Source organism: Nothobranchius furzeri, chromosome 5 (assembly GCF_043380555.1).
Source record: "Nothobranchius furzeri strain GRZ-AD chromosome 5, NfurGRZ-RIMD1, whole genome shotgun sequence".
Taxonomy (NCBI): domain Eukaryota; kingdom Metazoa; phylum Chordata; class Actinopteri; order Cyprinodontiformes; family Nothobranchiidae; genus Nothobranchius; species Nothobranchius furzeri.
In genome coordinates this window covers 33417119-33431547 of record NC_091745.1, presented here as the reverse complement: position 1 = coordinate 33431547, position 14429 = coordinate 33417119, and the positions used below count along the sequence as shown (strand labels likewise).

The following is a 14429-nucleotide window of genomic DNA, read 5'->3' as shown; positions in this document are numbered from 1 at the left end:
GTAGCATTTCTGCTTGTTAAACAGTCAATTACTTACAAACTTTAGGGGGTGCTAAAAGCAAGCAGGAACTGCATTGTTTCCCTTTTAAGGTACAAAACTGGTTATTTTGTATGTTTACAACTTTACTTAAAGAGCAAGTCAACCCCTACCAGAGTCTAACTCCACTCTCACTTAATGTTTGAAAAATGCAACAAATGCTGTTGCCTGGCAGACCGGGAAGGTGGAGCTGCTAACAAATACACACACAGGCTCACAACATCATTGTGACATCATAATGTACCAGTTTACATCATAGCATACCTCTTAGCCAATAGCGGTGGCAGATTTAAATTAAAATACAGTGCAGAGTTTTTACCTGACAACGGCACAACACTGCCAGTTTTAGGCAGAATATTTAAATTTGAACTAAGATGCACTGAAGTGCCAAGTTATTGACTACACGTGTCTGCCTCACGATTAGACACTCGTTTATTTAGTTTATCAGCAAAAAATAGTTTAGTTGGGGGTGACTTGCTCTTTAATGTTTAACAAGCGACAGGCAACTTGTGTGACAGTCAGTTGTGTAGTGCTTGGAGCTAATGTGGGGTTGCCTTCTAAATAATTAACTTACTTTATTTCTTTCAAACAGCATTCACCATGCCTGGCAAAGTGTCCAAACGCAAGGCGGATGCTGCCAAGCGCAGCAAACGTCCACCTCCGCCCCTGCGTATTGGGATTCCAACGCCCAACAGTGACGACGTTCATCGTATGTATTTAGTAGAACAAATTATTGTAGTGTTATGCAATTCATTTAATTTATACTGTATTTATGTAAGGTGAAAAAATTATTAGACAAAAAAAGATTGAAATGTTTTTATTTTTTTTTAAGTCTCTGGTACCGGCTGGCGCCATAGAGTTCGTCGTTGGCCAACTAGTGCAGTGTCCAACAAAGCTCACAAGTTGGTCCTTCCGGGTGGGATTCCTGACAAGAAAGTGAGTGTAATGTTCACAAATATTTAAAATGTAAATATAGATTTCCTTCCAATACTATGTAGCAGTACTATGGGATCCTAAGGAAACAGTCAGATGGTGTTGAAGCTGCTATCAGTTACAGTGCTGCAAACGGATTGAATTGGCTTCTTTTAGACTTGTGCCCCAAGTCTACCAACTTTTGAATCTTAATAGAAAACCTAGTTGTAATCATCCTTTTTATTCAGTGCTTCTCAATCTGTGATTTAGAACTTAAACTGCTCAGTTATTTTTACATGTCTTTATTTTTATTTACATGTCATTATGTTTGTGTATTTTGTAATTGGTTTTACCATTTCATGTTTTATTGTTTGTAAACTTTGACTGTTTAATGTTATCTCTTTCTTCCTGAAAAGCATATTGCATTGTCTTTTGTATGAAATGTCATTTAATACAGATAGTTTTATATGAAAATGTATTTATTTCTTTTTCTAATTTAGTTCGTCCTACTTGTTGGGGACTCCCACTTGAGGTCCGTGGCAGACGGCATAGTCCCTATGCCGGTTGGCGGCCTCGCTTTTGGAGTGATGTCCACTCCAGGAGCTTGTGCAGATCTTCTGCGCCTTGAGGTTTCACAGGCTGTGTTACCTCGGGAGCCTGATGCTGTTTGCGTCATGGCTCCTTCTAACAACCTTACGGCCAGCAGAACAGTTGAAGAGGCAGGGGATGCTTTTGAGCGGTACCTTTTGGCTATTCTCAGTCGCTGGCCTAAGGTGAGGAGCTGATTTGTGTAATTTTGGAGGTATAGGAAGTGACTGTAAACGTATATTTAAAAAATTATTTCTTTATTTTTTTAGGTTTTCTGTACCGCCATGATTCCCCGTTTAGTTGGATCCTGGGAGCGTCAAGACCTGTTTCAGCAGGAGTACCACCGCAGATCGGCTAAGCTACGTAAGTTGCAACATAATTGGATAAAAAGGTAGTATTGACGACAAGTGTTAATACTATATACTCTTAGGCATCAAACATTCACATTTCATAACTTTACATTAATTTTTTTCCTTCTGCTTCGAAGGTGTAAGTTACGTGCTGATCCACGATGACCTACCCAGGTACCGTCGCGAACTGTGGTGCCGTGATGGTGTAAGTATATTGCTTGGAAGAAAATGAGGTAAAGATTCTTAAATTTGAGGTAATAAATTTGTATTTTCTTTTGTTTGTGTTTGTGGTTGCAGATCCACCTCAGTGATGACCACGGGATGCCTATACTCACGCAACTGATGTGGCATGCCTCCTATCAGTTCTTGGAGACACCCGCACCAAAGCCACTGGTGCAGCACCAGGTGTCTCGTCCGCTGAAAGCGAGTATTGTGCCCCGTGTGGTTGTGAAGGGTGTGGAACGCATTCCACCTCCACCCCCTTCCGAATGGACGTTCGTGAGACCTAGCGGGAAGGTGAGACACTTTATAAAGTATAAATATTGTAAAATGTTTCTAATTTTAAGCAGCTGTGACACTAATGCTTCTAAATGTGTTTTCTTTTATTTACCATTGCAGAGGAACCATTCAGGGGAATTTGAAAAGGCTTCTAATTCCCCCAAGAAACGAGTGGTTCTTTCTGAGGTTTGTGAATGTTTTTGATTTATCTTTTTCAAAGAATTTTGATTAGATGATAATATGTGGTGAATTTTCTTCAATAGACTGATGACACTTCAGTGGCCTTGAAGGAGTGTTTCATCCCCCTGAATCCCGTTAGATTCTCACCTACAATTCTGGCTGCCATGGACACGCTAGCTCCATCGGCTCTTGGTGATGTCCCCACAGACATCCAGGTATCTTTAGACAAAGGCTTTATTGTCTCTTAATGTATAGTGTAATGGTGTTCCTGATGGTTGTAATATGGGCTGTCGGTATGTCATTTTTAAAGTATTACACTAAACTAAAAAATAATACTTTTGTGTTTGTAGACTACGTCTGTGGGACATCGCAAGAAGCCTGCTGTCTTGAAGCCCAGGCCAGTAAAGCAGCGGGTAAATAATTGTTTGATTAATTAAAGACTCTTGCACACAAAAACATTATGGTGTCAGTGATCATACAACTGTTGTGAATTACTTCAGTTCTTGGAGACATCCTCACCAAAGCCACTGGTGCAGCGCCAGGTGTCTCATCCAGTTACGGCAAGTAATGTGCCACGCGTTGTTGCGAAGGTTGTGGAAACCATTACACCTCCACCCCCTTCCCAATGGACACCCGTGAGACCTGATGGGATGGTAAGATACTTTGTAAAGTATAAATATTCTTAAAAGTGTATGACTTTAGGTGACACTGCTAGTAATGCCTTTCAATGTGCTTATTATTTATTTTAATCATTACAGAGGAACCATTCAGGGGAGTCTGAACACGCTTCTGATTCCCCCAAGAAAGTAGTGGTTCTTGGTGAAGTTAGTGAATGTTTTGATTACATTTTTTTAGATTATTTCCATATAGATAGTAATATCTGGTCATTCTTGTTCAATAGATTGGCACTCCAGTGGCTGTGAAGGAGTGTTCCATCCCACAGTTCTCACCTGACAATGTGGTTGCCATGGACACACTTGCTCCATCGGCTGGTTCAGATGGTCCCACAGACATACAGGTAACTTCAAAGAAAATGTTTATTATTATCTTCTAATGTGAAGTGTAATGTACTTCCTGATGTTTGTAATATGGGCTGTCTGTATGGTATATTTGAAAGTATTGTACTTAACCGTGTTATTTTCTGTTTGTAGACTACGTCTGTGCGACATTTTAAGAAAGCAGCTAGGCGTGTCCAGCAGGAGGTTGATTCATTAAATTATCTGGCATACAAATACATTGTGGTGTTATTTTTGTTAACTGTTGTTGTTCTTGAATTATAGGTTGCATTCCCACCTTGCATAAATCCTCTTGCAGACGTGGAGTCTGTTCATTTTAGGAAGGAGGTAAGAAGTGTGTGTTTCAAACATAAAAACTAAACAAATCTTGATGGTGTTTAGGATGTATTGCCCTTTAATTTCTTTTATATAGGTGTTGGACTGTGACCAGCTGCCTTTACCCCACCATCAGGAGGCATCTGGTTGTCCTGGGTCTGTCTCTGGGTCTGGTGCTGCTCATGCTGTGATGCCTCCTTCTGGCCAGAAGGGTGATTGCCATCACGTGCATGCATCACCCAGAGGTCAGTCCACTAACACCCCTTCTTGCATGCGTTCACAGATTTTGCTATCGTCTCTAGTTCCAGAGACAACTGTTCAGGAACCTTCAAGCAGTTCTGTTGTAAATAATTTTGATGAAGATGATACAAGCTCACACAAGGATGATAAAGTTTTAGACTCTATCCTAGGATCATTTCACCAGGGCGATAGGCGTTTTAAATATGGGGGAGTTCAGTGTGCAGCTATTACTGTTGTTGCTTTAACAAAGCACAAACAGAAGAGTGTTTTTTCTTGGGACTTTGCCGTGTTGGATAACGTTGTTGAGTTAGGAGATGAGCTGTACACAGATTTGCGCGACAACAAAAAGATTAGAGGTGGACATGAGTTTCTCTCTGTTCCAGACTTGCCAAAGGAAATTGACATAGAAGAACAGCGTTTTAAGCTTGTTCACGGGGATTTTGTTTCAGGAGATGTAGATGTAGTTGAAGGCGAGTTAATAGATGCTGGTGTGTACACTCCTCTCCTGGATGGATTGCAGAAGATGTGCACACAGCATGAAACTTGCATTATGACATTAAGTGGCAATACTTGCGCTATCATTTGTGATAATGGACGTTATGCTGTAGTAGATTCCCATGCACGCTCTGCAGACGGCATGGTAGACCCGACAGGACAGAGTGTAGTTGTGTACTTTGCAAACCTTGATAATGTTTTTCAACATTTTCAGAGGTTTGCTAGTAAACTAGTGGGATCTCAGAAGTCATTTGAGATCACTGGAGTGGATATTGTTCAGATGGACACATTTACAAATGTATCTGAACAAACAAGCGCAGTTCCCACGAAGGCCAAAGGGGAGAAGCGCAAAAGGTCATCCACATCCACAGCATGCAAAAGGACGAAGATTGATGATGTTAAGGATATGGACTCTGTTTTTGTTAGTGATGTTACGACAAAGGTTTTGCATTTTGATCCCATCTCTAGTGATGTGTCAGAGGTTCTGTGTAAACGGTTGAATGTGGAGTATGAAAAGTGTGATTATGCTTGTTATGGTGTTGGTGAGTTGGGTGTACCTTGTGTGAATGAGGAAATAGTGGGTGACGGAAACTGTTTTTTCAGGGCAGTAAGTCGAGCTGTTACTGGCACCCAGAAACATCATAGAAAAATTCGGCTCGCTGTGGTAAACCAGTTAAAAAGGAATCCTCAAACATATCAAAGTATTTTAAGAAGTGAGTATTCCTCGGTTCCACACTATCTTAACTCATCTAGGATGCAATATGTAGGAAACTGGGCAACTGAGGTAGAAATTCAAGCTGCCGCTGATTATTTTGTTATTAACATTTTCACTTACTGTAATGATAAATGGCTTGAATACAGCTCCAACAGCAGCATATCTAATCAAGGTGTTTATTTACAAAATTGTAATGGTAACCATTATGAGACAGTCATTTGTGTTAAACAGCTTAACATGGAAACATGTTATGGGTATTGCAAGACTGTAGATGATGATTCTGGAAAATATAACACTCGACAAGCTGCTACTGAACCTTGTTCTATAGAAGCACATGATGCCAGTGCCATTGATGATTCCAATACTTTTACTCCTCTGTCTGCAGATGTTTGTAAAACTCTTTGTAACATGTTGAAAATAGATTATGACAAACACACTTCCCAAGACTCTACACCATGTGGGACTTTGGGAAATGTGTGTAAGACAGAGGATATTGTAGAAGATGGTAATAGTTTTTTCAGAGCTGTAGCTCATTCAATTAGTGGGTCACAGAAAGGCCATCGTAAGGTCCGACTTTCTGTTGTTTCATACATGTTAAAAAATACTGAACAGTGTCAACAGTTCCTGGGAAAACATGCTTCTGTGTCACAATATATAGAACACTCACAGATGAAGTATGTAGGTCACTGTGCTACAGAAGTAGAATTTAGGGCTGCAGCTAATATGTTAGGCGTGCACATATTTATTAATAATGGCACTGAGTGGATCAAATATAGTCCTAAATCCAGTAATTTCATCATTGAGGGACTATATTTGTCAAACTGCTTTAATATTTTTAAACCTGTTATTTGCACTAAGCAGGGTGACAAAGAAACATGTTTGGGTTTTTGTAAAGTTGATTCTTTGTCAGACACTGTAAACAGGTGCAGAAGATCAATAAAAAAGCAGTTAAATGCTGACCCAAACATTAAAAGTATGAACAGTAATAAAGTTTTGTCTAAATATAAAAAACAAAAAAAGGCTTTTACAAAAGCCTTTCGATATAGAAATGACAATACATTTAATGAAAAAGTTAAAACTCAGAGCCAAAAATTATATAAGACAAGTTTTGTATGCAGGTTGACAAAAATCAATTCCAGCAAATTTAAATACAAATTTGTTACTACACATAAACAGAAAGTTAAACAGATGAGTTCGTATAACTATCATCATAAATTGTCTTACAGAGAAAACGTTAAACAGAGGAGTATTCATGAATACCACCATAATTTGCTTTATCAAGAAAGAGTTAAACAGAGGAGTATTCATGAATACCACCATAATTTATCTCATCAAGAAAGAGTTAAACAGAGGAGTATTCATGAGTACCACCATAATTTATCTCATCAAGAAAGAGTTAAACGGAGGAGTATTCATGAATACCACCATAATTTATCTCATCGAGAAAGACTTAAACAGAGGAGTATTCATGAATACCACCATAATTTATCTCATCGAGAAAGAGTTAAACGGAGGAGTATTAATAAATACCACCATAATTTATCTTATCAAGAAAGAGTTAAACGGAGGAGTATTCATGAATACCACCATAATTTATCTCATCAACAAAAAGTAAGAGAGTTGAGTAGAAGGCAGTATCTTAAAGATGAACATAAAACACGATTAATAGAAGGTATAAAGCACAAACGAGAGCTGATTAAATTAAAGTCACAACACTTTGATTTTGTCACTGAGCAATTTTTGGAGAAGGTAAAAGATGGACCTGATTTTGTGTGTTGTGTATGCTCTCGATTGTTATTTAAACATCAGGTCTTAAATTGTCGCAAAGATTATTATAAAAAAAACAAAGAAATGTCACTTATAGCAGATAAATGTATAAGTGAAGATTATATGCATAGATGCACCAGTGCCTGCAAGTCACCATGTGAGTTTTTCAATACATCTAGAAATTCATTGTATATCTGTTACACTTGCCATTATAAAATTAACAATGGTCAAATACCTCCACAGAGTTCAATCAACAAACTGACTGTTGATCCCATCCCACCTCAGTTGGCACGATTAAATACATTAGAGCAACATTTGATAGCTTTAAATATACCATTTATGAAAATGTTGGCTCTGCCTAAAGGTGGTCAGAATGGAATTCATGGGCCTGTAACTTGTGTACCAGCAAATATAGTTGAAACGTGCAGTTTGTTACCACGCACCAACATGGAGGGGTCTTTATTACCTGTAAAGTTAAAACGCAAATTAACATATAAAGGCCATTATGATTATCAGTATGTTGACGCAGTGCATGTCCAGGAAGCTCTTCAGTATTTAAAACATCATAATTTACATTACAAAGATGTACAGTTCAATGAAGCGTGGATTAATGAATTTTCTCGTGTGGATGACCATTCTGTATCGGAAAAGAACAGTGTTGCTGATAAAGATGAGGGTGCGTGCATAGAAGAGGATGAAGATGAACTGCTGCATGATCGACAGCAACACTGTATGTTTCAGGACACCTGTCTCATGCCAGTGGATATAGGACAAGAAGCATTAGATCAGTATGTTGACAACGTGTTAAATGTAGCTCCTGGTGAAGGTAATAATCCGGTGAAATTGCTTTCTGATGTTACAAATGAGGCGAAATGTTTCCCTGTATTATTCCCTTCAGGATCAAAAACGTACCACGAAAGCCGGCAATATAATTTGACATTGAATCGTTATTTTAACACTAGACTTCTTCACGCTGATGGGCGATTTGCTCATAATGTAGAATATATCTTTTTTGCGCAGTACATGTCTGAACTGGAGCAGGTTGTGTCTAAAGTTTCTATAGCTCTACGTAAAGGTAAAAGTGGTGAATCCCATGACTTGCGTAATTTGGTAAAGGATCAGGATTCCTTAAATAAGCTGTTGGAGTTTGATGATGGGTATCGTTTCCTCAAACCTATTCGGGGCACACCTGCATTTTGGCAGACTGCACAACGCGACCTGCTGGCATGTGTTAGAATGCTGGGCAAACCTACTTGGTTTGCATCATTTTCGTCAGCAGATATGAGATGGACTAATCTCCTGTACAGTATTTTGAGACAGGAAGGCAGAACACAGACAGTGGAACAGCTGGAGTGGGCTGATAAATGTGAACTGCTGCGTAGAAATCCTGTCACTGCTGCCCGAATGTTTGACTTTCGATGGCACGTCTTCTTAAGAGAAGTTCTTATGTCTCCTGCCAATCCCATCGGTAAGATTGTAGATTACTATTATCGTGTTGAGTTCCAGCAGCGTGGTTCTCCACATTGTCATTGTCTGTTTTGGGTTTCTGGTGCTCCGGTTATAGACAAGAACACAGATGAGGAGGTCACTGCATTCATTGACAAATATGTGACATGTGAACTTCCTCCTGAAGAAGATTCACTGTCTGAAGTAGTCTCATCTGTGCAGCAGCATTCAAAACGACATTCAAAGACTTGTAAAAAGAAAAATACTGTTTGTCGTTTTAATTTTCCACGACCTGCATCGACTAGAACTTTTATTAGCCGTGGTGAAAAGTATCAAGATGCAGCGAAAACTTGTAAATGCAATAAAACAGATTCTACTGTGCAGTGTCCCTGTTTGTCTCAAGATAAATCACGTAAACAAGAAATGGACAAAGATGTAGCTAGTGCCATTTTAACTAAAGTAAAGACTGCTATTTCTAGTGACGACTGTCCATATACCAGTGTGGAAGATCTGTTTAGAGGCCTGGGTATTAGCCAGGAAGTATTTGAAATGGCATATAAACGATTTTGTAGAAATACACATGTTGTTTTGAAGAGGCAAGTTAATGAGATTTGGATTAATCAGTATAGCAGGTTGCTGTTAAAAGCTTGGAATGCTAATATTGATATCCAATATTGTGTAGATGCTTATGCATGTTGTGTTTATATAGTATCTTATATGTCCAAAAGCGAGCGGGAAATTGGCCTTCTGCTTGCTAATTCTCAAAGAGAAGCAGCTAAAGATAATGTTAGTGCTAAAGAGGCTTTGAAGACACTCGGAAATGTTTATCTTCATAACCGAGATGTTTGTGCACAGGAAGCTGTGTACAGACTAACCAACATGCATCTAAAAGAGTGTTCTAGAAAAGTAGTTTTTGTTCCCACTGGTGATAATGTAGTGAAAATGAGTTTACCCATTGCTGTTTTGAGACAAAAGGCAATGTCACAGGATCTCAGTACCGACGACATGTGGATGTGCGGCATAGCTGACCGTTATAAGAACAGACCTAATGATAATACATTTAATGACATGTGCCTTGCGACGTTTGCTTCAGAGTATCGTGTTTTGAGTAAAAACGAGAAATGTAAAAACCCCGTACAGTTGAGTAGTGATTTCGGATTTGTCGCAAAAAGAACTCGAACTAAGCCAGCCGTTGTTCGTTACGCCCGTTTTTCTGAAACCAGAGAGCCAGAGAAGTTTTATCAAAGCATGTTGCAGTTGTTTCTGCCACATCGCTTTGATACTGAACTTAAGCCTTCAACCTGTAAAACATTTGAGGAGTTTTACCGAACCGGTTTTATTAGATTTGTTGATGGAACAAACCGTTCTGTAAAGTCTGTTGTAGATTTAAATCGGGGTAAATATGAAATGGAATCTGATCATTTGGAGGTTGTGGACAATATTGTTGGTGATGCAATGTTAGAGAACGCTTGGTGTGAGTTGTGTCCAGAGTTGGAGGGTGAGCGTTTGGAATGTGTGGAAATATTGAAAGAGAGCTCACAAACGGTAAACGATGATCCAGACATCATCCCAGATTTGGCTCCGTCATCTAAGGACATTGGACGATTAGAGAGGAGAAACGTCATGAGTAGAACTGAAGGCCTGGCATTAATTAGATCTTTGAATGAGAAACAGTTCTCTGTTTTTAATCAGATCCGGCAGTGGTGTATAGGTAAAGTTAATGGCGTTAATCCTGAACCACTGCACATTTTTGTTACTGGCGGTGCGGGCACAGGGAAAAGTCACTTAATTCGCGCGATAGAGTATGAAGTTAAAAGATTACTCTCACCTACTTGTAAACATCCCGACAACACGTGTGTGCTCTTAACAGCTCCCACAGGTATAGCAGCATATAATTTGGAGGCCACAACAATCCACTCAACATTTTCTATAGGAAAGGATGTACGCTTACCGTACACTCCTTTAGGTGAAGAGAAGCTCAATTCTTTGCGTTCTCGATTTTGCGATCTCCAGCTTCTCATTATAGATGAAATATCAATGGTAGATCACAACCTCTTATCCTATGTCCATGGTAGATTGCGGCAGATTAAACAAACGGGGAACTTTTCACCTTATGGGAACGTCAGTGTTGTGGCTGTTGGAGATTTTTTCCAGCTGCCTCCTGTTAAAGGGAAACCACTCTATTCTGATGGTGTAGGTAGCAGCATATGGACTGATCTATTTAAGGTTGTTGAATTAACAGAGATAGTTAGACAAAAAGATGCAGTGTTTTCCCAGCTGTTAAATAGGATTAGGACTCATTCCAAAGGTCAACCGCTGTTACCTGAGGATTTACAGATTCTAAAAACTTGTGAAACAGGTGAGGTGAGCTCAGCCTTGCACATATTTGCGACGAATAAACAAGTAAATGAGCACAATATTATTCAGTTATGTCAGACTTGTCCTGATTATATATCATTTAAAGCCAAAGATTATGTTAATGATAAAAAAACTGGCAAACTGAAGTTGTTGGAAGGTAATCATGCTAGAGCTTCGAACACAAATTTGGCTGAAGAGTTGTTGTTGGGTAAGGGTGCGCGTGTGATGTTATGCAAAAATGTGGATGTTGCCGATGGTTTGGTAAACGGGGTCTGTGGTATTGTGACGGAGATTATAATGCAGGACAATGACACCTTTCCTAAAAAGGTTTATGTTCAATTTGATGACCATCGTGTAGGCTTGCAGAGGAGGAAAACTTCCCAGTCTCTGTCATCGAATTTAGCTGGTTCCACACCTATTGAACCAGAAGAGGAAAAAGCCACTGTTAAAGGTGGATTACGACGACAATTTCCTCTCAAACTGGCATGGGCATGTACTGTCCACAAAGTACAGGGCTTGACTGTTAACTCAGCTGTGGTCAGCCTCAGTAAAATATTTGCGCCTGGCCAAGCATATGTTGCCCTTAGCCGTGTGACGACTCTTTCTGGGCTCACAATTCAGAAGTTTGATGCAAAAAGAATCTACTGTAAAGATGACATCACCGTTGCTGTCAGTAGGATGGCGCCCCTTCTGAGTGGACATACACAGTGGGACAGATTTAACACATCTGTCTTTACTTTCTTTTTAATGAATGTCCAAAGTTTGAATAGACATGTTAAAGACTTGGCTTTCTGCACACGGCATTTGCAACCAAGTTGTATTGCTGTAACAGAAACATGGCTGACTACAGCCTGTTCAGATGCGGTAAAGATTGATGGGTACAGTTTTTACAACTGTCCACGACATTTATCGTATACTAGCAATCAAGCGGCATTGGCGGCGTTGCAAGACCAACAACGTGGTGGTGTAGGCATCTACACTGCACATGGAGTGTCCTTTGAACTTTTAAAGGTTCAAGACGTGAACTTGGAGTGTTTAACTTACACATTTGTTAGTTTAAACCTACTACTGGCTGTAATTTATCGGCCCCCTTTGTATCCTCTTTCTGTATTCCAAGCAAATTTGGTAAAGTTGCTTGATTGGTTGGAGCCTCAAAGTGAGAACGTATTGCTGATGGGTGATTTTAATGATGACATTTTAAAGTCATCTGCTGTATTGAAAGTTGTGACTGACAGAGGCTATGCCCAAATAGTCACAGATCCTACCACAGAAAGGGGTACTTTAATAGATCACGTTTATATAAAATCAAAGGTATATGAAATGGAGGCAGTTGTTATGCCAACATATTTTAGTGACCATCAGGGAATTTTTTGTGGATTTAAACAGTTTTAGTTTTTTTTCCTGATCGGGTCATCATGTATGTCGTAAAATGGTTTTACTACTTTGTGGTGATAATAGTGATATGTCATTGGAAATGGCTGTAGTGACTTTTATAGGTAATCTGGTTATCATGTGGGGTGTTAAATGGCTGTAGGGATTTTTATAGGTAGTCTTGGAATCATGTGTGGTGTTAAATGGCTGTAGGGATTTTTATAGGTAATCTGGTTATCATGTGTGGTGTTAAATGGCTGTAGGGATTTTTATAGGTAATCTGGGCATCATGTGTGGTGTTAAATGGCTGTAGGGATTTTTATAGGTAATCTGGGCATCATGTGTGGTGTTAAATGGCTGTAGGGATTTTTATAGGTTATCTGGGCATCATGTGTGGTGTTGAATGGCTGTAGGGGTTTTTATAGGTAATCTGGGCATCATGTGTGGTGTTAAATGGCTGTAGGGATTTTTATAGGTAATCTGGGCATCATGTGTGGTGTTAAATGGCTGTAGGGATTTTTATAGGTAATCTGGGCATCATGTGTGGTTTTAAATGGCTGTAGGGATTTTTATAGGTAATCTGGGCATCATGTGTGGTGTTAAATGGCTGTAGGGATTTTTATAGGTAATCTTGGAATCATGTGTGGTGTTAAATGGCTGTAGGGATTTTTATAGGTAATCTGGGCATCATCTGTGGTGTTAAATGGCTGTAGGGATTTTTATAGGTAATCTGGGCATCATGTGTAGTGTTAAATGGCTGTAGGGATTTTTATAGGTAATCTTGGAGTCATGTGGTGTTAAATGGCTGTAGTGATTTTGAAATATATTATGTGCTTATTACTGTGTATATATAGTTGTTGTATATTGTATTCATATGCATTATACAAACATGTACCATATGTTCTGAAATGTAAAAAAAAAAAAAACCAACAAAAAAAAAACAAAAAAAAATGTTTATGGTTTCGTTACTTGCAATAAGACAGCATTGCATAGCATAACATCTTAGATAATAGAATGTAATGGACATAAATATATTTGAATACAATTTGATTTGAAATTGGACAATCAGTCATTAAATTTTTTTCACAACTAATGAAGTGTAGTGATCAAAGATTCAGCGGCTTACTGTGATGCTGTTCTTAATGCAGGGTTTGCTTTACCTGGTCATATTGCACAAAAAAAGCAAAGGCAATAGTACAGGTACTCCCACTTGTTGGGACGGGGTTCGACTCCCTGTGTTGCCCTGCTGATTGTGCAGACTACTTTATCAAGTATGATTTTACAAGAAGACAAACCTTATATTATTTAAATACGTCATTACACATAAAATTCCCAATAGCCTATTAGTCATATATAATCTAGGTAAAACATGTTACTGTTTTAATTGTTACGGCTATAAATTACATAAAATAACAGTGTAATGTATACTGCTTGAATTTGAACATGATTGAGAAAGTACGAACAGTGGCAGCTTATCCAAAAGAGGTTCTGGGCCAAACCCAAAAGGAAACTATATTGGTGTGTGCTTGAGTGTATATTTTGTGTCTGTATTTACAATATAGGTGTATATATTTATAATGGCTTACATGCAGTCATAATAATATTAACTGGCTATCTATCGTTCAAGACTGAATGTCCCCCAGAAAATGCGTATTGACACATTAAGTCATGTATGATTGCTAGGGAGAATGGTTGACAATTGGGAGTCTGAGTTTAATGTTGATAATCTGTAATAATTTGCTATACAGAGATGATCTTTGCTCATCAAAGATGATTTTCTGTTAATTTTGCATCAAACAAATGTTGCATGGGTCATCTAGAGCCAAAAGGCTGTAAGTGGGCGGAGCTAAACTGATTTGACCGAGTGAGCACATACATGTGTTTGTGTGATCACTCCCACCATGTTTGATATAGTTTAGAGCTTCTTTGTAGAAGTTACAAAGGTTTTATTGTATCTAGGGGGCGCTGTACCAAATTTAGGAAAATATCCCATGGAGCAGTTTGTAGGTTGACAACAATCAATGGCATGTAGTTTGGTGTGAATTGCATCATGCTTGTGTCATTCAGGACCTATTATCTGTCGGGGGTGGAGCTAAAGCGATATCAACCAATGACCATAGGATTGTGTTGGGTGCCTTCGTG

The 14429-nt window shown here is 38.9% G+C and overlaps 1 protein-coding gene across 1 annotated transcript; it reads left to right on the top strand.

The window, feature by feature from the left end:
• Positions 1-636: 636 nt before the first annotated feature.
• On the top strand, positions 637-12833 carry LOC107373243 (uncharacterized). Its single transcript, XM_054736315.2, has 16 exons — positions 637-745; positions 869-972; positions 1449-1721; positions 1806-1899; positions 2024-2091; positions 2184-2402; positions 2505-2570; positions 2648-2779; positions 2915-2977; positions 3065-3217; positions 3323-3388; positions 3466-3582; positions 3716-3766; positions 3845-3907; positions 3993-12662; positions 12713-12833. The coding sequence occupies exons 1-15, from the start codon at positions 637-639 to the stop codon at positions 12306-12308; spliced, it is 9894 nt and encodes a 3297-aa protein (XP_054592290.2). The 3' UTR covers positions 12309-12662; positions 12713-12833.
• Positions 12834-14429: the final 1596 nt, after the last annotated feature.